The sequence below is a fragment of the Megachile rotundata genome, chromosome 7, assembly GCF_050947335.1.
Source record: "Megachile rotundata isolate GNS110a chromosome 7, iyMegRotu1, whole genome shotgun sequence".
NCBI classification, from domain to species: Eukaryota; Metazoa; Arthropoda; class Insecta; order Hymenoptera; family Megachilidae; genus Megachile; species Megachile rotundata.
In genome coordinates, this window is record NC_134989.1 from 11,562,806 (window position 1) to 11,590,631 (window position 27,826).

A 27,826-nucleotide genomic window follows, 5' to 3' on the forward strand; every position below is an offset into this window, starting at 1 on the left:
ACATGTTCAAATATCCGAATTGCTAAAGAAAAATTCCAAAATTTGCAAGTACCCAAATTTCCAAATCCACAAATTTTTATTTCTTGAATTTGTAAATCTCTGAATCAGCAAATTTGCGAATTCCAAAATTGCCACATTCTCGAATTCTCAAATTCCCAAATTTCTTACTTCCAAAATATTTGAGTTTCCACATTCTGAAATTTCGTAATTTATAAATACCACAATTTATAAATTTTCAAGAGCACAATTAATAATATAATATGTCGATGCACGTATAAATAATAAATCCATTATTAAAACAATGTTGCACCGAGGGCCTCGAAAAATATAAATGCGGCTCTGTAAACATGACCGTTCGAACGAACCTATCAGCGTTTCGCAAGTGTGGCCCGTGATTCCTTGCGCGTTGGAGTTCAGATCAAGGTTTTCTGATCGGTCGTCATAGTTTGAGGAGGTGAAAAGTCTGGCGGTGCTTACTCGATATTCTTTATGAAATCTTACATTTAACGGTTGGCTCCTGAAACCCGTTCGTAGCCGTAAGTACAACAGCCCGATCGCCTTCGCGTCAAAGAGCCTAACTCAAGAATTCGTATTGCAACGTACGCGAGAGCTCGAGATGCTTCCAGACGAACGTCACTCTTTCTGTTCCCGTCGATGCCAAAATGTCTAATCTAGCGCATCTACCGCAAAGGATAAAATACGTCGTAAACAAATAATCGTGGTTTCCCATCATGCAATTTCCATCGTATTACGTTTTGATACATTGTATCTGCGAGACTACACCCCGTCTCCGTCATTGTCATTGAATTAATACCTAACCCTCAATAGCTTATTGTCAAGCATTTCAAGGTATTTCTATAACCCCCCATTGACGACTTGCCTACCGATCACTAAATAATCTGCACATTTTCTGTCGCCTTTGTTTCACGTATAAGTGAACATGTTTTAGCGAAATCATTCAGTAACTTTGTTATATTGGTACAAAATTGTTATTTTTGTCTCTCATTGTAACTGTTTCTTCCATCATACCATGTATGTACATATTTGACCATATTAATACTAAAGTGATGAGACTTTTTTTTATTGAAATATTGTTAATACCAATAATGAGATTTGGTATTATTCATAATATGATAAAAATAATTTTATATATATATGTAGGTACATGTATAATCAGTCTCAAAAATATTTGGATACTCTTTAAAAGCAGAATAACTTTTTCCACAGGTAAATCAAGCAAGTTGAATTCTTTTTAGTTATTTTGAACTAATAATTCTGTTATTTTGAAAAAATTGTATTTGGTTAAAGTAAACAAAAAAAAAATGAAATTCATTTGTATCTTTGCTACTATGATCAGTTGTAATTTTTTTTAAATAACAGGAGCATATCAAGTGATCTCTTTAATTGTTAAAAAAATTCAAATAGATTCAACTTTAAAAGAGTTATTTTGTTTTTAAGGAGTATTTAAATGTTTTTGAGATCAAGTATACAAATATGTGTACATATACTTAGAATGTCCTAATTCTTTTCAACAAAATTGTAGGTTTTATATTTGTTTTTACTTGTCTAAAAAATTTTAAGGTATTATGTAATAAATTAGACTTTGATTAAATGTGTGTATTAACTATACCTTGAAATGCCTATAATTAAAAATTGTAGATGTTTTATCTATGATATTTAATAAACAATCTTTTGCACTAATTAAATAATAATTTTACATTTTTTAGATGTCAGTCACATCTACGCATAAATATCGTTACAAAAATGTGGGCTTGGACTCACAAGAATTACGAAGACGCAGGGAGGAAGAAGGTGTACAGTTAAGGAAACAGAAGCGAGAACAACAGTTCTCAAAAAGACGCAATGTTCCTAATATGGTAGCTGAGGATGACAGCGTTGCAACGGATGAATTTATATATCCTGCACTACAAGCAGTAATTTCTGAGTTCTTGAATTTTAAACTGAATTTATTGTATAAATTCACTGGTGTAAAAATGATATTTAATTTTACTTTGTTTACTGCAGCAAGTACCTACCATAACACCTGAAATAGTGCAACAACTGTACAGTCCTGATCCAGAGGAACAATTGGTAGCTACACAAAACTTTAGGAAAATGTTATCCAGAGAACCGAATCCTCCTATAAATGAAGTTGTAGAAACGGGAATCGTACCTAGATTCGTTGAATTTTTACATAATAATGACAACTGTACTCTACAGGTTAATAAACATTTTCATAGTAGATAAAAAATTTATATGCAAATCAGGATAACGAAAACGATACATGTAACTATTTTAGTTTGAAGCAGCTTGGGCTTTAACAAATATAGCAAGTGGAACGTCTCAACAAACGCGTGTAGTGATTGAGACAGGGGCTGTACCCATCTTCATATCATTACTTGGTTCTAAGTACGAGGACGTTCAAGAACAAGCTGTCTGGGCATTGGGCAATATTGCAGGAGATAGTCCTGAATGTAGAGATCATGTATTAGCCAATGGAATTCTCCCTCCTCTGCTTCAGTAAGTTTTGGTTGTAGTAGTTTGGCAATTCTAAATTTCTAGTTTTTAATATATATCTGAATGCTATAAAATTAATTGTTGTTTACTTTAGACTTCTTTCGAAAACAACACGTTTATCAATGACACGCAATGCAGTATGGGCATTATCAAATCTTTGTCGAGGCAAGAATCCAACACCAGATTTTGCGAAAGTTGCGCCATGTTTACCAATTTTAGCTCATCTTCTTAACCACACTGATACTGACGTCCTTGCTGATGCCTGTTGGGCTCTTTCTTACTTAAGTGATGGACCGAACGATAAGATTCAGGCAGTTATCGATGCAGGAGTTTGTAGACGTCTAGTAGAGTTGCTTATGTAAATACATAATCCACATTATTCAATTATACTTATAAATCGCGCAAACAAAAAGCAAGAAATTTTGTATTTCAGGCATGAACAGCAAAACGTCATCAGCGCGGCTCTTCGAGCAGTGGGTAACATAGTTACAGGTGACGATGTACAAACGCAGGTCGTTCTTAATTGTTCCGCATTACATTGCCTGTTTCATCTATTGAATTCATCTCGAGAAACTATTCGCAAGGAAGCTTGTTGGACAATCTCTAACATCACAGCCGGAAATCCTCAACAGATTCAGGTTTCTAGATATAATTAGGAATGTTATATGTAAAATCACTTAAAGCTAACAAGTTTTTTCTTCTAATAGGCTGTTATTGAAGCTAAAATATTCCCTATCTTGATTGATATTTTGGGCAAAGCCGAATTCAAAACTCGGAAAGAGGCAGCTTGGGCTATTACGAATGCCACCAGTGGTGGTACGCCTGAACAGATACGTTATCTTGCCTCAGCAGGATGCATTCCACCGTTATGCGACTTATTAACAGTAATGGATTCTAAGATTGTCCAGGTCGCATTGAACGGTTTAGAAAATATCTTACGTCTTGGAGAGCAGGATGCTGCCGAGCATAATGGTATCAACCACTATGCAATGTTGATCGAAGAATGTTACGGTAAATATAATGTGAAACATGGGTGTAGCCAGCACTTAGTAAAAATAGTAAAATTTTACCGTCCCAGATTATTAAACGAATCGCAATGTTTCAGGCCTAAACAAAATTGAATTTTTGCAATCGCATCAGAACATAGACATCTATGAGAAGGCCTTCAATATGATTGAACGATACTTCGGTTCGGAAGAAGAGGATGCGCGAGTCGTTCCTACCATAGATGCGCAAGGACAGCAATATCAGTTCAGAGCACCCGATTCATCTCAATTACCAGTTCAAGGCTATGAATTTTAATTTTGATCGAGCCTCCAAATGTATCCACCGGGTTCAATCTTGTTTCGTTCATTGAATGTACGACTGTTTCTCGTAAAAAAAAGGACAATCTTCAAAATGGAAAATCGATCAGATACAAAAGAATGGTATATTTATACGTATACTTCGAATTCGTTTGTATGGAAACAGAATATCAGTAAAAATCTCGAAGTAATCAGGTTTTTGCTCGACGATAAAGATGAGTAAAATGTTTATACGCAGTTATTTTTAGTGGTTTTTCTCTTATTATTTTTAGCTACACCATACGCATCGCTCTAAGTTCATTACAACGCGATTACTGTGTTTAACAAACCTATCAACAAATTGCAACGGCCGCTTTCTATTGAGTGGTCATAGCAGTTTGAATAGGTTTATTTTTCAAATTCGTGCATACGCCGTATTTAGTATGACACGTTCAGTTGATTAAAATTTAACAGATATCTTAGTGCTTAAGTAGATAAGTACGGAAACAATGATCAGGACGATTTACTTGAGATAGACCTGTACCTTGTACGACCTACGACTGACTCAGAATTACGAAAAATACTTGCACAACCGGCAAGACACTAACGACTGAAGTACGCGACTACGTAGCCAACACGGACAACATTACGCAACGCGGTACTCACATCCTTACTACATTAGGTAGGAACATGACCAATTATAAACTTTTTTACTGTAAATACGTATCTTGTAATTTTAAGGCTATTCTATACAGAGTGCCCTTAACAATCGAAGCAGCGCTTGTGTCCAGACCAGCAATATTTCTAATTTTTTTTATTATACAGAGCGCGATTCACCTAAGTGTGCTGCCTGAATTTCTTGTAAACTGTGTGTTACATACAGTGCTACTGCTAGTAACTGGCAATATGAAAACAATGCCCCAACGTTAACGACGATACTGACTGGATGAAAAAAATGATTGAAACAAAAGTTGTGTGTTACCAAGGGAGCAATGTAACATAACAGTTAGTTGATTGTAGTTTTACTGTTTTTTAATCAAAGTATGAAAGTCACTTTAATTTTTTAATTGTAATAACTACAATTTGACCTTGCAATTGAAAAAGCGTTGAACGCTAAATGAAAGATTGGTATCTACGGATCTAAAAACTAATGAAGATCAAATTTTCCCTAGTACAATTAAAAAATTAAATATAATTTTCGTATATCCATAAAAAAGCAAAACTATAATAAACTACTTATTGTGTGCCTGCTCCTTTAAAACTATACAACTAGGTTTTCATATAACAAACAATTTATAAGTAATATAGGTGGCACACTTATATAAATCATCCTGTATATAAATATTCTATTTAATATCGGCACAAGCGTATTTTTTAAATATTTTGTTTATCGTAATTTATTAAATTACAAGATTTTTTTACACGTTTCTACACTTACGTTAACAATATTATACACATAAAATATTTGATGAGAAATAAGAATAGTTATGTTTAATTATACAAATTTTAACAAGCAAATTTTTTGTTTTCTTTTTAAATTTTACATCTCAAAATCGTCAAAATCAAAATTGTATTAATAAATTGAAAATCTTTTATTTTATTTCTTTTTTTCGCGTATACGAAACAAATTGATCGTATTCGCAATTGTACAGCACATTCAATTTTGGACATTCTGTATAAAAGGTCTGTGACTGTATAAAATGTATTTATTATTTAGGTTTGACGGTACCACGCTACATTATGCAAGATATATATATAAATATAAATATAAATATAAATATATATATAATTATATATATATATATATATATTACCTACTTTTAGTTACGGACGTGAATTATTACGACAGAGGAGGACTGTATTATAAAAATCATGTAAGTGACCACTTTGTTAATACAATACTTTAACAAGGTGTGTACTTACAAGTATTTGTTGCCAATTTATATTGCTTACTCAAATAGAATGTAAGCATATCGGAAGTAATTTTGCCATTTTATGTTGTTGCACGCTATTCTTTTAAATAAAAACACCTTAAAGTTTTATTACCGAAAAAGAATCATGCAGATATTTATTTTTACAAATCTATTAATCAATCTGATCTTCCTCAATTATATATATATAAATATATGTTTTATATAAAAGTTATAAAATTTTGATACAAAGTACTTGTTTATAATTTATTTGTTACTATTTAATTATAAAACCAAAATTGTATTGAAATTTATAAGTATTACAATATTAAATTCTCTTCGATGCATGCGATTTCATGTGTGAGATATTACGAGATAAACGCATTGTAAATTGGCAATTCAGGACACGCAACTACGTGGACAGTAGACCGACATATTACACGTTAAAATAAAAGTGCGATACGACACATACGAAGTGAACTTACTCATTATATTTTATTTTATAGCTATATAAACACGTCATCTATGAACGTAATTGAAATCATGCCAGAGGCATCGATCTTGTTGTTATATTTTTTGAAAATTTGTAGAAACCAGCAAATCATCATTGGAAATCTTTATCTAAAAATGTTGATTTTCTGTACTGTCATTTGACATAACAAAATAAAGTTGAATATTAATACACAAAAATGTTTATTTAATGTTTGATACATTTATAAATTACTACCTACTATAACACTTCCGATTAAAAACATTATACACATATATATAACTTATCATACTTTTACTTTCATTAAGAAATCACAGCCCCTAATTTATTTATTTGTGCCTGAGGAAAAGAACAATGTGAATGATTGAAACTTGTACTTGATTCTGGTAATATTGGTACAATAATCCCATCTGTGATTCTAGTTATCAGTGGATCTAAAATATCCTTCTCTATTTTGCCTGATAATTTTCTAACTAATCTTTTCTCCACAAATTCTAATTCCTTTTGAGATAGTGTGTAGTCGTCTACAAGCATTGTTATAATGTAAATGGCATTCTCAACCAAAGGAGTTTCTCTATCACAAAAATTATGAAATGCTTTTATTGCCTCCGTATTAATGTTCAATATATCCTGTATAATCTAAAGAAAGAAGACAAGTGAATGATTAATTTCTAAAATAGCTAAAACTTTAAAATATGAATTATGCTACTATAAGAAAACAAAATATATATAATACTCACTACTGATGGCTTTTTCAAAATCTGTATTTTTAAATTATAAATAACTTGTCCAACATCATTTGCGAAATCATTTGGTGTTAATGTTAAATAATCTTTGTTACCTAAAACAACACCACCCAACTGACCAAGCAATTGTGCTAAGCAGTTCAAAGTATTTGCTTCTTTTCCAAATAAAACAATAATCGAAGGTTTCTTAGGATACAAAACTACATCGTATATTGCAGCTGATATATCATTCCAAATGCTAGGTTTCTGATTGTAAAACTGTGCTTTAATTATCTGCATTGATTTATCTAGCATCTGATCTACTTCTCTCAAATGTACTTTTCTAGTTTTCACTTCAGTATTCTTAACTATTTCTTGATTTATATTTTTAGTAGGAGTAACAAAGTAAATGATACTGATAATTATGATGAGAGCGATGATGCTATATAAAAATATATTAAAATACTGTGTTTCTGATTTTACATGAGGTTGACTTCGCCGTTTTGGAATTGGAGAAGAGGTAGTAACATTGGCAGATTGGTTTGTACTTCGATTACGAAAACTTTGTTCTTGCACTCGTGTAAAGGAAGGATAATTATGTGCACTACTAAATGATTCTAATAATACATTTTGTGATGAATTATTTAAAGTTTTGTTACTATATCTACTACTATTATCATTTTGTTCATAGTCATCATCTTCATCATCTGTACATTCGATTTCATCGTCAGAAGAATCAGAAAAATTTGAATTATGTTGCTTAGGTTTGTACATCTTTTTTTTTTGCAACAAACCTACAGAATGTTTTAAAAAATTTGTTTGAAGCAAATTGATATTTCTTATTGATGGACGTGCTTTAGGAATAAGTGATTTAAAGAATTCTTGATCATGTTCCTGGAAAATTTACAACTCGTTTCAAATACTCACTGATTGATTAACCTTATGTGTAATATATCGTTCTTATATTTATGCTTATTGAAATAATAAATATACATACACCCAACTCTTGCATTTTTTATCAAATCAAAATATAAATACATTATGCTTGATGATAAATTAACACTTGTACAGATGTTTAAAATTAACTGTCACGGTATATTATTGATATTATTTGTATGAATCAATGATATAGGAAAACCACTTGTTAAAAGTGTATTGAAGATGTTATTTTGTGTTATAAAGATCGCATGTCGTCAGGCTTCTGATTCCTCCGACAGTTCCACATGAACAAAACAGTAACAATTTGATAAATGTACATACAAATTTCATTATAAATATATTGGATACTGTATTAAATATTTTTGTTTATTTATGTTGGTAATCCTATAAGCGGAATTGTCTCATGAATAAAAAGAACTTATTCGTTCAACAGGAAACATAATTATTCTACAAGTTTTCGTTCATTTTGCGCATGTTAGCTTTGATTGGTCAAAAAATCCTCGTAGTCAGATTCAATGTATATATCTAGTGATTATTTTATTTTACATTTCTACATTATACATCAACATTTCTTCTTCCCACTTATTTGTATATTTTTGGTCACCGTATATATAGCTGTTGAAGTCGAAACAAATAGAACGCAGCCTACTGAAGTCAACCGCAATGCACAATTTGTGCATGATCTTTCGCTGAACGAATAAAACATGTGATCACAAAAATGATGGGGAGAACTATTCACATAAACATAGACAATTATGATATGTTATTCATTTCACGAAATTATATTTTGTAATAACTTGATATGTAGTTATTTTATAAAGATAATAATTTGCTGAACTTAAATTCAATGATAAATTTCCTATATAGAAAAGTAAAATAAAACTGATATAATTTACTTGAATATTTCTTAATAATTAGAAATAAATAATTGATTACTAATCGGTTATTATATTTTCATCGAATTTGTTTCATGAAATATAAAAAATCGTCAATTTTAATAAATATTCGACATTGGTGCCACCATTGGTATGCCCACATATACATATGAGCTGTAACGGAATGTGTTGCAGAGAAAAATATACTCTTACAGATTTAATAAACAACCGTAGGCATTGTTCGATTGTAATAGACATATCAAGTACCTGGTTTAGAGAGTTTAAAGGATATTTTAGGACAGTTTCATGGTGACGGCATGTGTGTTGATCCGTTAAAGAAAATATGCCATTGGGGTCCGATTACTGCTCTTGGTAGGTGAATCGGAGACAATTTCAATCGTTTTTATCAAACTCTGAATAAAGAAAGTATTTATTACATTTAAGTTTTAGAAGCGATAACATTTTGAGCTGAATATTAATGTATTTTGATTATGTTTCATCACTATACAAGAGATAAATTAAGTGTCGAAATATCGTAAAAATGCATGTGACAGTTAACTGATTCCATTTTGTTTTATCGTATTCCTAGAAAACCCCGCGAAATTCAAAGATCCTTCGATTTAGGTTCAATATTTTACAGAATAAGAGCTTTCTAATTTTTAAATGTTGTTTTAGGAATTATAAAAATAATTACCCTAATGACAATATACTGTAGTAGACAACGGTGGCCGCCACAAGAAAGTTTTTTTGGAACAGTTAATTTCATTCTTTTCTTTTGTCTTAGTGGATCTACACTTTTTCATTTTATAAGTGCTATTTATGAAGGGCCTGGATTCCTTCCCTTGAAATGGATGCCAGTAATATGTCTTTAAAATTATTCCTTAATAAAACTATTAAATCTTTTAAAATAATGTTAATGTAAAATATTTGTCCATAGGAAAAAGCAACAGACACTCAATATTTGCAATATTGTGCTGTATGCGAAGGATATAAAGCACCTAGGTCTCATCATTGTAGAAAGTGTGAGATTTCATATAATAATTTCATATAATAAACTGATGTTCAACATAGCTTATTAAATTAATTTATAACTTTCAGGTGGACGTTGTGTACTAAAAATGGATCACCATTGTCCATGGATAAACAATTGTGTAGGACATTTTAATCATGGGCATTTTACAGTATTTTTGGCAAGTGCAGTTGGTGGATGTTGTGTTTCTACTTTTACACTAGTTTCTTGGGTGATGACAGTATTATTTTTAAAACCATTGTCATTTCCACCACCTTCTGTGTTTATTCTGATACTAGTTATTTTCAGTATTGGTCTGTCAATTGGTGTTATTCTTGCAGTTGGAACATTACTTTATTTTCAAGTAAGATTATTTGATCAGATACATTCATATGTATATTCTTATATATAAATGTATATAATTTTAATTATTTTCAATCTTTGTAGCTACTAGCTATAATTAAAAATAGAACAGAAATAGAAGCTTGGATTTCAGAAAAAGCACATTATCGAAGGTTTGGAACTAAAGATAAATTTGTTTATCCATATTCAAAAGGATGGCGTTTTAATTTACGACAAGTCCTTACATGGGATTGTACTCCAGTAGGTGATGGTATAAATTGGCCTGTAATTGAAGGCTGTGACCAATATACATTAACAGTAATGTTTTATTTATTTATTTATAAATAAATATATATTTCAAACAAAGATTTTGAACCGATATATATTATATTTTAGCGAGAGCAATTAGCACAAAAAAGAGATAAACGAAAAAGAGCAAAAACCTACAGAGTGATAGAAGAAGCTTCCGGATCATGGTTACCCCTAAAACATGGTTGGGGTGTATTTTGTCATCCACCATGTACTGATGAATCTCGCATTAAACTCAAAGTCGGAGATATTGTGGTCGTAACTCGGTGGAAGAAGTATGTTCAAATTATCTTTTAAGGTAGCTGTTTAGTTATTTTAGTGATATATTCAAAATAATGAAATATTGTGTAGATATTGGCTATTTGGAGAAACGAAAAGAAACAACGAAAATGACAAGCAAATTCGGAATCGAGGTTGGTTTCCACGACCTTGTGCAATTGAAGTGATTGAAAACGAAGAATATTCTTCCGCCTTAACCAAATCAGATTGAAACATTCCTTTTTGTGTAGAATTTTTATAAAGTATTTATAAATTTACTATTGTGGTAAACGATCATATTTTTAACTAAAATTTTATATGTAAATGTTTACAATGAACATGCGTTTTTATATATGTATTTCGATAGTATGAAAAATAGTCATGAAGAGTCAAGCCTGATTCAGGCCTGTACCCATATTGTGTCCATTCCTTTCACGTAGATTGTGGTCTGTATATGATATAAAAAACAGTGGTTATCGTTAATAAGTACGACTTTTCAAGATATGATCGTATATTAAAAATAATTATTTTTTATATATTCTAATAAGTGAATGTATATGATGTCCACTGAGTTTGTACATGACAAGTGATATACGTATACAGAGTAGAAATGTAATCTTTAAATAAAAGTCATGTCATGTATTAAAAAATAGAAAAATTAATCTTAGAAAACTTATTTTCTGATTTTTAAATTTAAATGATTTATAAGGTTGATGTATTAGCCTGACTGACAAGTTCAAAAATAGATCCTGAAACAAAACATTCTTTTTATTGTAAAAAAGACTGCTGTAATCTACACCAACTATAAATAAAAACTAATTTTTTCTAAAAAAAAAGAGAGGAAAAAAGATTGTATAAACAATGTCTACGTGTAAAAGCATTAATTTATTTGTTGCCAGCAGATTTATTTATGATAAAGCATTAATTGTAATACAAATTTAACGCAACAATATCAATGTTAAATTGTAATATTTTTTTTTATCATTAAATTATGAAACGATATTTGTAGTAAAAAATAACTTAATTTTTATTACATAACGAATCATGTAAAAAAGGGGAATAAATGCATTTTAATTTTACTCCTCCAGTTCTCCGGCATCCATTGCGTCGCGATACGATTTATCTTTTGAACGATCTGGGTCCAATTTAATCATATCATCAATTCTAAGAATAGTTATTGCTGCTTCCGTTGCGAATTTTAAAGATTTTATTTTTGATATGGCTGGTTCCAGTACACCAACCTTTCTGTTATCTTTAATAGTACCTTCAAGTAAATCTAAACCAACCCTGTAAGACGTATTGGTATCGTGTTAATTATGTTGTTAGTATTCATTTTTTTATAACATTTATATAAAGATTCTGCAATAATGTATTAATCTCATTACCATTTCAAATCTACAAGATCTGCTTTCGTTTGACTGGAATTGTGGTAAGCTCGCAATTTAGCAACGAGATCAGTAGCATCCTGCGCCGCATTTACTGCTAATGTTTTCGGTATAACTAGTAATGATCTAGCAAATTCAGCGATAGCTAATTGTTCTCGAGAGCTCTGTAAAGTATACAAGCACAAATACAATTCAAGAACTAGTACCATCATATAAAATCAACTTACCAAAGATGTAGCAAAGTTTTCTAAGTAAATCGATAGTGCCGCCTCAACACAACCTCCTCCTGCAACTACGTTTTTACTTTCCAAAACTCGTTTAACTGCGCACAATGCGTCATGTACGGATCGTTCCATTTCATCACAGTAATAATCATTTGGTCCACGTAATATAAGAGAACTTGCTGTCCTTGCTTTTGGTCTATCATAAACAACATGAATTCAGTTTTAATTTCATTTGGAATCAATTATGCTTCTCTTTGAAATGATTAAAATAAAACTAACCCTTTAATAAGAATAAGTTCATCGTCGCATATCATTTCTTGTACTACTTCAGCAGCTTCTCCAAGAAAACTAGACTCAAAACTTTCTTCTCCTTCCATGTTAGTTAAAGAAGTAACGAACTGTGCACCAGTAGCTTTTGCAATCCTTTTCAAATCTGCTTTCTTACATCTACGAACCGCCATTGCCTTAGATTCTATGAAATACTGAAAAAATATATAAGGTCAAAATATCGTAATTTTATTTTTACAATTTTATTCTTACCTTTAAACAGAGATCATCAATTCCACCAGACACAAGAATAACGTTTGTACCCGCGGCAAGAATTTTTTGAATACGTTCTTTCGTAATGTCTATTTCCCGTTGACGTACTGCTTCCAATTTTTCAGGATCAGTAATCAAGACTTCAACACCTAATTTCATCTTGGTCTTTTGTAGAGAAAAATCTAGACACGCGATTTTTGCGTTTACTATTCTTTTAGGCATTGCTTGAGAAGCTACAGTACAATTCAATGCATAGCCTTGTACTATTACAGACTCTCTGACACTTTTTCCATGAGCTTTCAAAACATTTACAGCTTTCACAGGATAAAGAAAGCCTCCTTTTCCGTCATTTACCTTTATCGCATTAGCGGCATCAACAACCATATTTCCAAAGAAATCGGCATCACTATCAATAAATTAAGGAAATAATAATTGTGATAGTAACATATGAATTACAGTTTTTAAATCAACTATACAATATGGTTAAGTAAAAATAAGGATACGCTGCAATAATTTTACTGGACATAGATGTTTTTGCTACATTAACTAAACAATCTCTTCCAAGTTCATCAACACTGACTGTTAGATGCTTTTGAATATATTTGCAGGCTTCTCTGAAACATGAGTAAAATGTTTATACAAAATGTTTTACAATAAAAAAATCAATTATTTAATAATTATATAAACACTTACTTGCAAGCAAGTCTGTAACCACTAATTACAGATGTTGGATGAATCTTCTGTTTAACAAGCTCATCAGCATTTTTTAGTAACTCAGCAGCAACTATTACCTGTACAAAATGATTTAATTATGCCATTTACAAGAAAATATAAATCATTAGAGTTTAGAATTTTCTCATATAAACAGATATAAATAATGTATAAAACAAAGCTTACAACTGATGTAGTACCATCCCCAACTTCTTCATCTTGTAATTGAGCTAACTCTACTAATACTCTTGCAGCTGGATGTTCCACTTCAAGCAAACGCAAAATCGTTGCACCATCATTAGTAACAGTAACATCCTACAATATTATTTAAAATGTATAAAGAACATATATATTTTAATTACATAATTACAATATTAAAATAAAAATTTTACATACACCAATGTCATCTACGAGCATTTTATCCAAACCAACAGGGCCCAAAGAACTCTTTACTATATTAGCAATTGCACAAGCAGCCATGACTAAAGAAAACAATTTACATAATTATATTTAATTAATAAAATTTCAGTTTAATTAATTGACTTAAATTATAAAATAAAGATAACATTAATATATTATGGGTAGAAATAAAAATTGATATTTTTACAGTACAATTTCAAAGAACATAAATCTAATGTATTGAATTGTATTTAAAAGAGTACTTATGTTTAAATAAATATTAAATTAACATATAACCAAATTTGCACAAAATGTGCTGGCAACACACCATTCTGTGTTCGTACTGGAGCACCAGACTGTCGTACACCACCAACAGCCAAAGGACTGGCTACTGTCGACATTTTTTAATAATCTTTTTCACTTTTACACGATATTATAACAGTACGACGATCGAAATTTCGATTGCCGACAAAGTTTCGCAAGAGAATCCGCGTGTGGCTGTAATTAACAATGATGACCAGCGACGCCTATCCTTGTTACTTCCTTTTTGGGACAAGTTTGACGTTCGTTTTTCATTGGTTAACTTACTATGCATTCACTTTTTATTGGTTGAAAACTTATGAACATTTATTATATATTTTTTTTCTAGAAAGATCGTTGTTCCTATAGTTTTGTATAATACAATATATACAATTATAAACAATACATTTTCTTACTATTGACTGACATTTTTACATATTTACAATTTTCAATATGTATCAAAGTTGGCAATCGTTCACAACTATTGAATAGTTCAAGTGATTCAAGTAATTCGAAGAGAATAGAAATATTTTACGGTATGTAGTATCTATTATTTATTTACAATTATTAATTGGTATCTTTATGGCGTCATAGTTTTTTAAACAATTTACGTTTCAGATGAGTCTTTTAACGCATCTGTTTAGTCATACTTTACAAAACTCTAAATCTCTTGTAGGCAGTACTACTAGTAATTTAGGTTTGTAAAATTGTTTATATATATTTTTAAAATGTATGTTAGTTTTGAATAAGTTAACTTTTTGTTAACAGTCTGTGTAAGATTGGCATCAAAAAAATCAAGTGGTTGTACAAGAAATAAACCTGATAACCGAAGACCAAAACATAGAGGATGGCGTGTACAGGATGGAGAATTTGTTAGAAAGTCAACGATATTAGCCACTCAACTTAGGCCCAGATTTCATCCAGGACTTTATGTAAGTCTACATAATCAGCACATTTCCTGCTTATAATGTTTTCTATTTAGATAGTGAAAGTTACAAAATAATGTTAAAATTTGATTCCATTTTATTGCACAGGTTGGTATGGGTAGAGATGGTACGTTATATGCTCTGGAAGCTGGAAAAGTAATGGTTACTTGTGAAAAGATTGATCCAAATTTTAAACATGGATGGGCTATAATGAACTATGCTGGCAGAGAAGACAGTACTATATATAAGAAATACTTTAATGTTATACCTGAACCAGAACATGATAGATTTATTGCAGTTGATACTGTTTAAATAAAACTTCATAACTATATTTATTGTATAAATTGAAAATATAGGTATATAATAATTAAGAATGGAAGAATTGTTGTTCTATTCTTTTAATAGATTCAATTTCATACATTTTAATGTTTTCAAATATTTTCAAATGTAATATTTTCTGCCCACTGAAATGACTGATATCTTATATCATTTTGATCTTCAGAAAAGAAAGCATATACTTGTGTTTTTCGAACATGACATGCAGTTCGACATTGGGCAGAAAGTTCAGTTATTGGAATTTCATCATTTTTATCTTTGCATAGAATTATAAACTGAGAATGAAACATTATAGGATCTCCTACAAGAAATACAAGAAATTCAAATATTGATTTTAATTTTCTAATAATATTTAAACTGATTATAAAGTATGTTGTATGATATATACCAGGATATACCAAAAAATCTCCACCAAATTTTTCTCCATTTGTTACATAATATCCTTTTTCCCATAAATCTTTGTATGTTTTATATCGAAGTCTTTGTTTATAATTAGAAGGATATTTCCATTCTACTATTTCGATATCATCTTTATTAGCCCAAGGGTACACTGAAAACATATGCTATGAAATCTATGGAAGCACAAATACATTTTAAAAGCATATAAACTAGTACATCCTTTTCCTTTATATTTTATTACATCATCACCTTGATTTACCTGTATGTGTTTGAATTAAAGCTTCACTTTTATCTAACTTAGGTAATCTGGCCATTTCTTCTGCTAATAAATCTTGTTTATTTATTTCAATATTATTTAAAGTTTCTTGTACTTTTGGATCTAATGGCTTTTTTGCTTTCTTCTTCCTTGTATCTATTCCAAGTATTTTTCGTTTCTTTCCCTCTATAATTTTATCCATCATTCCAACAACCTGTTTTTTTCTCTCGTCTCTTAAACATTTTTCTTGTTCTATAAATAATTTGTTCCTATATTCTTCAAAAGCTTGCTTTAATGAATCAGATGGTGGATTTTGGAAGCATGTATACTGTATAAGTCGTGCAATATTTTTTTCCAGCAAAAGTGATACTTCCTCTGATTGTAAAAGTAATGGAAGACCTGAAAATACTTCTTGCCTAGGTTTTTTTGGAAGACAGCCTATTAATTCACCAATTATTCTATGATTTTTTCTAAGCTTCAACCAGTCTAAAAAATACAAGTAAGAATTTATATTTCACGTCCTATTTACATTAATGTAAAATACATTTATGTGTGAAGTGTTTAAAAACAATAAAGTTATTACCTTCTGCATTCCATATGAAAACATTATTTCTTGAATATATTAAATCTATCATCTTCCTGAGTTTGTAATTTTATTTTTTCATAATAGATACTTCAGCCATAGTATTTATTATATACAACTGATAATATTGATATTATTTATTGTATATAATTATCGATATCAACAATGTTTACTGTGTATAAATATTAATTCATTATTAATGTTCTTCAATATTAATACCAATTAAATATGGGAATATGTATTCTTTAGAGATTCTGTAATTATGTACAGTTATGTTTCTTGCATATAGATCTAAGCGTTAGTTTGTTATGAATTTATACTCTGTGCAGAGAGATCATACCCAAATCGCGCAATTCGACTAACTTCAGCTGGTTCCCCACCACTAGTGCTCTCCCTTTATCATATGCTTTCCCCTATGTATTCATATACACGGTGGACAAAATATACAAAGAGTGGTAAAAATTAATAGTATAAAAAGTATACAAAATAAAAGATCATCAAGTATATATGTTAAAAGTTGGAAAAGCGCATGCACGCTATGAAGTATATTCGAACTATGAAGTATATTCGAACCAATTGGAATTGACACGCGCAGAATGAACGAAAATTCGTCGGTTGATGAACACGGTTTCCCGTTGAACGAATATTCGATATTTAACGTTTCGATACTAAAAATATTTTAATTCGACAGATGTCGCCATCCATCATTTCTGAATAATTGTTTCGGGCAGAAGGGGAAGGAAGAAGGCTGTCGAACATCTGTCACCAAGCTAAGACTACGTCCGCTTTAGTCCCCAAAAACCGCAATACCGTCATGGCACCCGGTTTAATAATTTTTTAAAGAAAATTCAATACATTTGCAATCAAAGTCGCGTAGAAACGGCGATTCTTGTCTGTACGAATATTTGTTCATATTTGGTGAGTGATTAAATGATAGCAATTATCTTTGTTTACCACTTGCATAAAGAACAAATAAACCGGACTCGAAGGGCAAGCCCTTCCATTTAAGAACCTATACTTTTATGACTAACCTTTAAATTGAAAACGTGCATTACTTTGTTTATTTCAATTGGACTTATATGCTTTAATAATAGACTTTGTATTGCCATAAAACATACTTTGGTTATAACATTTGTTATATAGTGCTCTATTGTAATATTTGATAAACTATGAAGCAATAATTACGGATTGTATTATTATCTGGTAAATATAACTGGTTTTTCATTCAGTTATTCTATAAATGTGTTAGCAGTAAAGCGTTATTAACATAATATGCAATGTCATCATTTTTCCTTCATTAAGATATATTTTATATTTTCTTTTTATTCTAAACGTTGTAAACATAAAATGGTTTATTAAATTTTCCATATTAGGATTCTTTAATATGAAAATAATATTTATTTGTTGCTGTAGTCTTGGAAGTATGAGTTCAGGTAGACCGATCAAGTGTGTGGTGGTAGGAGATGGAACAGTAGGAAAAACATGCATGTTAATATCATATACAACAGATAGTTTTCCAGGAGAATATGTTCCTACAGTGTAAGTATTATTGTATATAAACATAAATATTCAAATTATTTGTTATGTCAAAAAGAAAAGATTTGTGTATATATAGAACTACTAAAATGATCCAAGTGATTTGCTTAAGGTTTCTTATTTTAATTATAGAATTTTAACCAAGTGTTTTTATCAAACTATATATAAACTTCTGTAATTATTTTGTGTTATATTTTCATAGCATTCTTTTGTATTTAGACTGTTTATGTATTATTTAATTTCTTGAAGATAAGTTTTATCATTTACATAGGTTTGATAATTACTCGGCACCCATGGTTGTGGATGGAATACCTGTTAGTCTAGGACTTTGGGATACAGCTGGACAAGAAGATTATGATAGACTTCGTCCACTTTCATATCCACAGACTGATGTTTTCTTAATCTGCTTCTCAGTAACAAGTCCATCATCTTTTGAAAATGTTACCAGTAAATGGTATCCAGAGATAAAACATCACTGCCCAGATGCTCCAATGATACTTGTTGGAACTAAAATAGACTTACGAGATGACCGTGAGACACTTACCGCCTTAGCTGAACAAGGTCTTAGTGCTATAAAACGTGAACAAGGACAAAAACTAGCAAACAAGGTTAGAACAATTTTCAAGATGAACTGTTTGTACAATAATTGTAATTTTATAATGTTGTCATAACAATACATTAATGAGTAATTTTAAATATAACTCATAGATCCGAGCAGTAAAATATATGGAATGTTCTGCACTTACGCAGCGTGGTTTAAAACAAGTTTTTGATGAAGCAGTTCGTGCTGTTTTAAGACCAGAGCCTCAGAAACGTAGACAGAGAAGATGCATTATGTTATAAACGCTAAATAATTGGGAACTAATCAATGTAGGTAAAACCACATATAAACTAACAGACTGAAGTTAATTTTGTCACAAGAAACAAAAAGAAAATATGAATATTTGGAAAAAAAGTAGCAGCCCAAACATTTTAATGAATTTTTCTGGCAGCTATAATTCATCATAATCATAAATAAAGTACAATTTCCAGCTCATAACTGTAAGCTACAAAATTGATATAAGACCAGGAATTTAAATAATATGGAAATATGACGTCTTTATAATTTTATAATTGATACTGATAAAATTAAATGAGACAAAAATTATTACAGATTTGCATGTGTTGTATGTGTAGCACTTTTAAGATGATTTTAAATATTAATGTACTAGTCAGAGGTTAAAGTATTTAATGAAATTGAGAATATATGTACTATTGTTTCTTACTTTTATAAAGTTATAATTTTCCTATGTTTATTGTCATTTTTTATACTTTTTTTAATATAATATTTCAACTAATATTTAAATGAATCTCATACTTTGAAGCTTTGATCAAGAGAGCTGCCAGATTTTGAAATTTTTATACCTATAATAGTAAAATATTCATTTAATATACACATATGATAGGTATTACAATCAATATACTAACAATTTTTATACAATGTAAAATAACATTCTAGAATTATTTAAACATACAGTGCCATAGCAACGAAAAAATCAAATCGATAATGCTAGCATTTTTTATGTCAGTTCTAGACAATATATGTATTTTATTACAGTCTCTTATTGGAGAATTAAAAAAAAACATACGAAGGAATTGAAGAATGTCATTGATAAAACATATTTTGTATTTACTTTACAAATTTCGATGAATGTTATAATTGTAATATTTCTTTACATATTAATAAAGAAGTACACTTTATGCATAAAATACTGCCAGAGAATATTCACTTGATGTGAACAATAGTTGTACATGAAACATTTTATTGTCTAGAATTCGAACATTCTTTTATTACTGCATAATACAAAACATGCTGTAATGTATTGTGTGTATATTCATATTTATTTTATTTTGACTCTTAATTAAGTAAGGATATTTTAAAAGGAATTTAACGGAAAAACATTTAAACATTTATTTTTGAAAACGCTTTTGTTATTGTATGTGGCAGATACAATTTTATCGATTGTTGCACTGGTGCAATCTGTATTAATGTTTAAAGGCTCTAAATTATTTTTCATAGAAACTGAGAGTGTATCGTGAAAAAACTAATCAAAAAGGTATATATTAAATTATATAGGAAGGTTTATTACCAGTGACAAACATATGGTGCAAAGTATGCCTATATAATGAACAACATAGCACAATTTGTTTTGAAGGGTGACCATATTTTTAGTCTTCTGTTATTTTTATAAAATTAATTTACATGAATTTTCAAATTTAAAACAGTTAACGTGCTTTAGAGTAATAAATATATTGTACAGAACAACTTTTGTTCTTATATACATCAAATTACTTACATCTAATTTATTATTGTAACTTTTTCTTACGATATTGTAACATACTTTGTTTACATTAATCTACACTATTGAAACATTATTTTCATAGATATTACATGCTCTCTATAAAAGGACTCAATAAAAAAAAGATAGTGTGATGATGACTAACAAATATTCCATCACTCGCGAACATGCTATTTTTTTATATTCGGAAAAAGCTTAGAATGTAGAAAGATAGGTATGCGTGCCATATGCTTTCAAATTTATATGAATACCCACAATTTGTTTGTATTTGTACTCCATGTGAATTTCAAACGAATTAAAGATATATCATCATATTTAAAAAGATAAAAATTCCTAGTATAAGTGAAGGTGAACTAAGAATGAGGCATATTAACGTTTATTAAGTGTACATACTGTAGCATAGTGATAGCATGCTCTAAATTTCAATCAAACGCTCCGAAAAAAATGATGACATACACATATTCTATTTTCTCGTGAATATTTCAGTATGTACACGTTTATCATTAGAACAAGTAATCATATGATTGAAGTATAGAGTGTATTATAAGATGTTTGCAGTAAACTTTTTACACTTTTTTAGTAATTGGAATAACTTTTTAATTAGGCAATTTGTTCTTGGTATCTCTGCTACATAATATTAAAAATTTACGTTTCAGTTAAGAACATATAAACCATTTGTAGTTCCTGTAAAACGATATGTTTTTTTAATACTTAAAAGTGCACAATTCAGAATGTTAATATTATTCTTCTATAACAGCTTTAAGATTAGGAATTTTTCATATTATGTACATACGTACATAAATAGCACATTTATTACATAGAATGAACAAGTATCAATGGTTTGTTGTGTATTGATTGTATAGAGATTTTGCATTTATTGTAAGTAGTGCATTTATTTTACAATAGCTATTAAAGTTTACCAATCGTAATTAATTGAGAATAAATAAAACGAAGCACAATCTTCTAAATAATATTTAAATAGTATATAATAAGAATCTTTTTGCAGTATTACCATGTAAATAAAACCTTTTCTTTGTTACTCCAAAAGTTATTAATAATTGAAATTTTCTTTTTGTACGCCATAGTTGAAATATTATAGATTTCCGATTTATTCTAGCAACATTTGTTTGTAATTTTATTTTAAGCGAGAATAAGTACCTCCAGGCAGCTATTTTGAAATATTTAAAAGAAATGTTTATATGTGTACATGTGATATTTCTTATTTAGTAAATAGGAACGAAGTTGACGAACATATTAATAGTTCAACTCTGAATTCAGTTATACTGGTAAGATGAATTACACTACTTACAACTTGTGCATTTAATGAAAAGTATTTAATATTTTTTTTCTTTCTTTTTTCTTTCTCTTCCACTCTCTCTCGTTTCATAAGAAAGAAGAGCAACAGTAAAGAATGCTACAAACCAAAGTTCAATATTAATTTTAATATAACGCTTAAAATTTTATTACATATTATGGCATATAAGTATACAAAGAATGAATGTATGAAATGTAAAAATATTCTAGTCACCAAGAATCTGATTTTATTTGTACATGAAATATTTTGTTAAAATTTATATTTGATCACATCTAATCAATAAATAACTGATTATCTTTATCAAAAGAAGAAAACAATCAAACCAAAACAATAAAATGAACATGAAAGTATTAATCTAATTTAAGATATTGTCAATTTAAGTAATACAGAATAAACAGAACAAAAGGAATAAGAGTACATTAGAATACAAATGTATGTATATGTTCTAAGATAAATTAATTGTCAGTAACTTATAACATTTATCTATTTTCTTAAAATTTCTGTAAAATCAATTGTTTCTGTACTAATAAAGCAGCACAAGGGAGTATTACAAGAATAGAAATTGTTTTGTTATTATTTCTCATTCATATTTAATAATATCCACAAGTGTAATCTCTATAAAAGAAAGAAAAAATAATTTTTAATAATAAAAGATAGTAAATATTCTTATAAGGTTTCTAAAATATACTTTACATTATACTAAAAATAAAAATTGTTGATTATTTACTTAATATCTTTTTCCTAAAAATTTGTATGAGCCTTCCCTTTTGCTGCAAATATAAAATTAAATATAAAGATGACAATTTTTTAATTAATTTTAAATAATTTTTTTTCCAATGAAAAATTCAAATTATAATGTTGATAATATTCAAAATGTAATTGCATAAATGCATGTTTTACATAACACTTGGAAGCATTTATTTTTATTCATGTATATTTTAGCAACAATTTCTTAAAATAAACTACACAATAGAAATATTTGTATTTTTAATCAAAATCTTAATCCCACAGATTTATTAAAAATAGAAATTTTATTATTCTTTGTTGTATATAATTATTTTAATATTACAAATATATACTAAATTGTAAATTATAAGCATAAATAAATTATTAAAGATGTTTTTTAAAAAATATTAGATATGTGTAATTTATTGAGCATTTCAAATCATTCCATTCATTGACCTGTAGTCAGTGTTGGGCAGTCGTGAGATTTTATCTCACGCGAGAGCTTTATGCGCATGCGTCAGCTGACGTCACAGCTTGCTGCCAGTGTTGGGCAGTCGTGAGATTTTATCGCACGCGAGAGCTTTATGCGCATGCGTCAGCGACGTCACAGCTTGCTGCCAATGCCGTACCTAGCCGGTACACGCAGTGGTGACTGATGAGGGCACCTTAATGATCCTACATAATTTTTCAAAAATTCTTATAATTGCACTGTAAACTATGAATGTATAGGTTGGGTTAGATTACATTAGGCTGGGTTACGTTAGTTATATATATGACTGTATAAAACTATACAACTATATACATATATTGTGAATTATATAATATAATATAATGGGAATAATATGATGGAATATGGGAGATTATTATATTTAAAATAACACAAAAGCACAATAACTTTTAAAACACTAAATGAATTTATTATTTAAGAAAAACGACTTGGAAGGACCTCTTTGAATAAGTATATTTTATACACGTGAAAATTATAATTTCAGAGAAACAATAACAAAGAAATACATGGATTTTATTTTGTTAACCTGCATAGATCTGATAAAAATCGAGCGGTATCTTTTTCCTTTGCTCTTGCAACAAATATTGGTATTCATATAGCAAATCGGCTGCAAACGTAAAAAATAATAATAATCATAAATAAATTTAATATTACTTTTATTATATATAATCTGTTGTATTATTTAACCCTTTTATTCTCTTTCCTGCAATTTTCTTCAGATTTATTTTTTTTCCTCACTAGGGCCTAATGATACCTTATATTACATCAAAGTGTATACGCTACTGAGGACATCTACGGATAGCTTACTGCGCATGCACTAGGATTGCCCAACACTGATCTGCGCGCTACTTAAAAGTAGTTTAAGCCATGCTATTGGACCGACGAGCTAGTCTTTACAGCATTGAAGTGGAGGAAGGATCTCTGCGTTCCATTTAATCAACGTAAGTTCCATTTTTTAATATTACACATATATTTAGTCACAACAATTGTACATTATAAATAGTGATTCGATTTATTATTTTTATAAGTAACATTTTCTGTTTACTAATGTTCTAACTTTCACGTAAAAATATTATTAAATCGTGCAACAATTTTATTTTTCAGTTCCAAAATTATACACACAATCTGCCTCGATCTTCGACAAAGAATTAAGCCAATAAAGAGTTACATAAATTAAAAATTGTACAAAATATATTTGCAAATTGTATGTATTTATGAAGTTACAATAAATAAAGAAAAGAAATCATGTACTTATTTACAATCCTTTTCATTACATTCTTAAACATAACAGACAATCAACAGATTAGGTCAGGCTTACGGTTAGGTTATATTCGGTTAGGTCAGGGTCCAAGGTTAGGTCGGATTATGTTAGGTCAAGCATACGGTTAGGTTATTTTATGTTAGGTCAGAGCCTAAGGTTAGGTCGGGCTTACAGTTAGATTATATTATGTTAGGTCAAGGCCAAAGGTTAGGTCGGATTATATTAGGTCAGGCCTACGGTTAGGATATATTAGGTTAGGTCAGGATCTAAGGTTAGTTCGGATCATGTTAGGTCAGGGACTATGGTTAGGTTGTATCAAGTTAGGTCTGGAGACCATACGTATATCATTCCCCATGTTACTATTACTATTATCGTGGAACTATAATTATTATCGTTACTACTCTTATTATCATCAATTTAACCGATATCACTACCCATATTACTACTTTTATTATCATTACAACTATTATTATTATGCTTAGTATTCTTATTATTATCAATATTATTACGCATATCACGATTATTATCATCACTGGAACTGCAATTATTCTTACTACTCTTATTGTTATCAATATTATTTCGCATATTACTACTTTTATTATCATTATCCTTATTATTCTTACTATTATCAATATTATTACCCATATTACCACTATTATCATCGCTGAAACTGTAATTATCCTTACTACTCCTATTATTATGAATATTATTACACATATCACTACTTCTATTAACATTATCCTTATTATTCATATTATTATCAATATTATTACGCATATTACTACTTTTATTATCATTATCCTTAATATTATTACGCATATCATGACTATTATCATCGCTGGAACTGTAATCATCCTTACTACTCCTATTATTATGAATATTATTACACATATTACTACTTCTATGAACATTATCCTTATTATTTATATTGTTATCAATATTATTTCGCATATTACTACTTTTACTATCATTTTCCTTATTATTCTTATTATTATCAATATTAATACGCATATTACGACTACTATCGTCGCAGGAACTGTAATTATCCTTACTACTCTTATTATTATCACTATTATTACGCATATTACTACTTTTACTATCATTTTCCTTATTATTCTTATTTTTATCAACATTCTTACGCATATTACTACTTTTATCATCATTATCCTTATTATTCCTATTATCATCAATATTATTACGCATATTACGACTACTATCGTCGCTGGAACTGTAATTATGCTTAGTACTCTTATTTTTATCAATATTCTTACGCATATTACTACTTTTATCATCATTATCCTTATTATTCCTATTATTATCAATATTATTACGCGCATTACGACTACTATCGTCGCTGGGACTGTAATTATCCTTACTACTCTTATTTTTATCAACATTCTTACGCATATTACTACTTTTATCATCATTATCCTTATCATTCTTAGTATTATCAATATTATTACGCATATTACGACTACTATCGTCGCTGGAACTGTAATTATGCTTAGTACTCTTATTTTTATCAATATTCTTACGCATATTACTACTTTTATCATCATTATCCTTATTATGCCTATTATTATCAATATTATTACGCGCATTACGACTACTATCGTCGCTGGGACTGTAATTATGCTTAGTACTCTTATTTTTATCAATATTCTTACGCATATTACTACTTTTATCATCATTATCCGTATTATTCTTATTATTATCAATATTATTACGCATTTTACTACTTTTAATATCATTATCCGTATTATTCTTATTATTATCAATATTATTACGCATATTACTACTTTTATCATCATAATCCTTATTATTCCTATTATTATCAATATTATTACGCGCATTACGACTACTATCGTCGCTGGAACTGTAATTATCCTTACTACTCTTATTTTTTTCAATATTCTTACGCATATTACTACTTTTATCATCATTATCCGTATTATTCTTATTATTATCAATAATAATTATTATTCTTATTATTTTCAATACTATTACCATATTACTACTTTTATTATCGTTGCAACTATTATTACTATTATTATTACTATTACCTTTTCCGATATAACCTACCCTCCCCTGCCCTATTCCGACCTAACCGGTTAGGTTGTATCAGGTTATGTCGGTCCAAGGGTTACGTTGGAAAAGGTTAGGTCGGACCCTAGGGTTAGGTTATATCAGGTTAGGTCTGGGTACCTAACCTACCTAACCTACCCTGACCTAACCTAATCTGACCTAACCTTGGGCCCAGACCTAACCTAATCCAACCTAACCGGTTAGGTTGGAAAAGGTTAGGTCGGGCCCTAGGGTTAGGTTATATCAGGTTAGGTCTGGGTACCTAACCTACCTTTTTTTTTTTTTTTTTTTTTTTTTTTTTTTTTAAGGAAGACAGAAATCCAGTAACGGACACCTGGGAAGATAGCCCAGATAGTGTGAGACTCCCGCTTCCGGCGCCCCTAGAAGAGGGACGGTTTCCACGGCCTACTCACTAAAACTGTCTCCCGCCCCCACCACAAGGGTGGAGGGTGGCGGCAACCCGCCAAGGCTCCCGTATCGTCGAACGACATAGTCCCCTTGGTCTAGGCCATCGCTCGCTGTTGTGAAAGAAGGACTCCCCCCCCCCCCCCTCCCCCCCCCTCGCGAATGTGTTCCATGTGTGAGGAATGGATGCCCTCAACCAAAGAGATTTGACCCGGGAGGCACGTCAAGAACTAGGGGAGACTCCCGTGCGTGTAGCACCGATCTCCAGCTGAACTTGTAACGTCCACTCTGCGCCTCCTCTCGGTGGGCGAGAACATACGGCTAGAAACCGCGACCTCTCCCCACCATTTCGCACCTATGTGTCGCTGTCGACTTGGCATTAAAGGTAAGTATGTATGGGTACCTAACCTACCTAACCTACCCTGACCTAACCTAATCTGACCTAACCTTGGGCCCAGACCTAACCTAATCCAACCTAACCGGTTAGGTTGGAAAAGGTTAGGTCGGACCCTAGGGTTAGGTTATATCCGGTTAGGTCTGGGTACCTAACCTACCTAACCTACCCTGACCTAACCTAATCTGACCTAACCTTGGGCCCAGACCTAACCTAATCCAACCTAACCGGTTAGGTTGGAAAAGGTTAGGTCGGACCCTAGGGTTAGGTTATATCAGGTTAGGTCTGGGTACCTAACCTACCTAACCTACCCCGACCTAACCTAATCCGACCTAACCTTGGGCCCAGACCTAACCTAATCCAACCTAACCGGTTAGGTTGGAAAAGGTTAGGTCGGACCCTAGGGTTAGGTTATATCAGGTTAGGTCTGGGTACCTAACCTACCTAACCTACCCCGACCTAACCTAATCCGACCTAACCTTGGGCCCAGACCTAACCTAATCCAACCTAACCGGTTAGGTTGGAAAAGGTTAGGTCGGAC

The 27,826-nt window shown here is 30.3% G+C and overlaps 7 protein-coding genes across 12 annotated transcripts; 4 read left to right on the plus strand and 3 right to left on the minus strand.

The window, feature by feature from the left end:
- The first annotated feature begins 380 nt into the window (after nucleotides 1-380).
- On the plus strand, nucleotides 381-4,062 carry Kap-alpha1 (karyopherin alpha1). 2 transcript variants are annotated; one of them, XM_003702976.3, is made up of 8 exons: nucleotides 381-536; nucleotides 1,728-1,934; nucleotides 2,026-2,220; nucleotides 2,300-2,520; nucleotides 2,612-2,875; nucleotides 2,951-3,155; nucleotides 3,225-3,528; nucleotides 3,623-4,062. In XM_003702976.3, the coding sequence occupies exons 2-8, from the start codon at nucleotides 1,728-1,730 to the stop codon at nucleotides 3,817-3,819; spliced, it is 1,593 nt and encodes a 530-aa protein (XP_003703024.1). In that variant the 5' UTR covers nucleotides 381-536; the 3' UTR covers nucleotides 3,820-4,062. The 2 variants fall into 2 exon arrangements, with proteins under 2 accessions (XP_003703024.1, XP_012139922.1); XM_012284532.2 differs by lacking the exon at nucleotides 381-536 and adding an exon at nucleotides 560-704.
- A 2,322-nt stretch (nucleotides 4,063-6,384) lies between these two features.
- On the minus strand, nucleotides 6,385-9,146 carry TORIP (Torsin interacting protein). The gene is made up of 4 exons (XM_003702960.3): nucleotides 9,007-9,146; nucleotides 7,923-8,553; nucleotides 6,941-7,819; nucleotides 6,385-6,839 (listed from the first exon to the last, which is right to left on the minus strand). Exons 2-4 carry the CDS (start codon nucleotides 7,935-7,937, stop codon nucleotides 6,504-6,506), a joined length of 1,230 nt encoding a protein of 409 aa, XP_003703008.2. The 5' UTR covers nucleotides 7,938-8,553; nucleotides 9,007-9,146; the 3' UTR covers nucleotides 6,385-6,503.
- Nucleotides 8,971-11,519, plus strand: LOC100879893 (palmitoyltransferase ZDHHC6). 2 transcript variants are annotated; one of them, XM_076533906.1, is made up of 7 exons: nucleotides 8,971-9,111; nucleotides 9,524-9,596; nucleotides 9,677-9,761; nucleotides 9,838-10,112; nucleotides 10,196-10,408; nucleotides 10,487-10,674; nucleotides 10,751-11,519. In XM_076533906.1, the coding sequence occupies exons 1-7, from the start codon at nucleotides 9,083-9,085 to the stop codon at nucleotides 10,887-10,889; spliced, it is 1,002 nt and encodes a 333-aa protein (XP_076390021.1). In that variant the 5' UTR covers nucleotides 8,971-9,082; the 3' UTR covers nucleotides 10,890-11,519. The 2 variants fall into 2 exon arrangements, with proteins under 2 accessions (XP_076390021.1, XP_003703026.1); XM_003702978.3 differs by having other exon boundaries at nucleotides 8,973-9,111; nucleotides 9,415-9,596.
- A 4-nt stretch (nucleotides 11,520-11,523) lies between these two features.
- CCT1 (chaperonin containing TCP1 subunit 1) lies at nucleotides 11,524-14,456 on the minus strand. The gene is made up of 10 exons (XM_003702979.3): nucleotides 14,245-14,456; nucleotides 13,914-13,999; nucleotides 13,704-13,832; nucleotides 13,500-13,597; nucleotides 13,310-13,420; nucleotides 12,807-13,212; nucleotides 12,546-12,748; nucleotides 12,270-12,462; nucleotides 12,043-12,206; nucleotides 11,524-11,944 (listed from the first exon to the last, which is right to left on the minus strand). The coding sequence occupies exons 1-10, from the start codon at nucleotides 14,315-14,317 to the stop codon at nucleotides 11,734-11,736; spliced, it is 1,674 nt and encodes a 557-aa protein (XP_003703027.1). The 5' UTR covers nucleotides 14,318-14,456; the 3' UTR covers nucleotides 11,524-11,733.
- A 142-nt stretch (nucleotides 14,457-14,598) lies between these two features.
- mRpL27 (mitochondrial ribosomal protein L27) lies at nucleotides 14,599-15,524 on the plus strand. Its single transcript, XM_003702980.3, has 4 exons — nucleotides 14,599-14,752; nucleotides 14,835-14,913; nucleotides 14,985-15,148; nucleotides 15,251-15,524. Exons 2-4 carry the CDS (start codon nucleotides 14,835-14,837, stop codon nucleotides 15,452-15,454), a joined length of 447 nt encoding a protein of 148 aa, XP_003703028.1. The 5' UTR covers nucleotides 14,599-14,752; the 3' UTR covers nucleotides 15,455-15,524.
- Tsen34 (tRNA splicing endonuclease subunit 34) lies at nucleotides 15,525-17,194 on the minus strand. The gene is made up of 5 exons (XM_076533907.1): nucleotides 17,057-17,194; nucleotides 16,717-16,970; nucleotides 16,137-16,619; nucleotides 15,867-16,028; nucleotides 15,525-15,779 (listed from the first exon to the last, which is right to left on the minus strand). The coding sequence occupies exons 2-5, from the start codon at nucleotides 16,766-16,768 to the stop codon at nucleotides 15,574-15,576; spliced, it is 903 nt and encodes a 300-aa protein (XP_076390022.1). The 5' UTR covers nucleotides 16,769-16,970; nucleotides 17,057-17,194; the 3' UTR covers nucleotides 15,525-15,573.
- A 274-nt stretch (nucleotides 17,195-17,468) lies between these two features.
- On the plus strand, nucleotides 17,469-24,383 carry Mtl (Rac family small GTPase Mtl). 4 transcript variants are annotated; one of them, XR_013038843.1, is made up of 6 exons: nucleotides 17,469-17,634; nucleotides 18,130-18,255; nucleotides 18,524-18,860; nucleotides 18,961-19,122; nucleotides 23,860-24,081; nucleotides 24,245-24,383. XR_013038843.1 is itself a non-coding variant. In XM_003702982.3 (4 exons), exons 2-4 carry the CDS (start codon nucleotides 18,140-18,142, stop codon nucleotides 19,093-19,095), a joined length of 588 nt encoding a protein of 195 aa, XP_003703030.1. In that variant the 5' UTR covers nucleotides 17,471-17,634; nucleotides 18,130-18,139; the 3' UTR covers nucleotides 19,096-22,468. The 4 variants fall into 4 exon arrangements, 2 of the variants coding, with proteins under 2 accessions (XP_003703030.1, XP_012139923.1); XR_013038842.1 differs by having other exon boundaries at nucleotides 23,882-24,081; XM_003702982.3 differs by lacking the exons at nucleotides 23,860-24,081; nucleotides 24,245-24,383 and having other exon boundaries at nucleotides 17,471-17,634; nucleotides 18,961-22,468.
- Nucleotides 24,384-27,826: the final 3,443 nt, after the last annotated feature.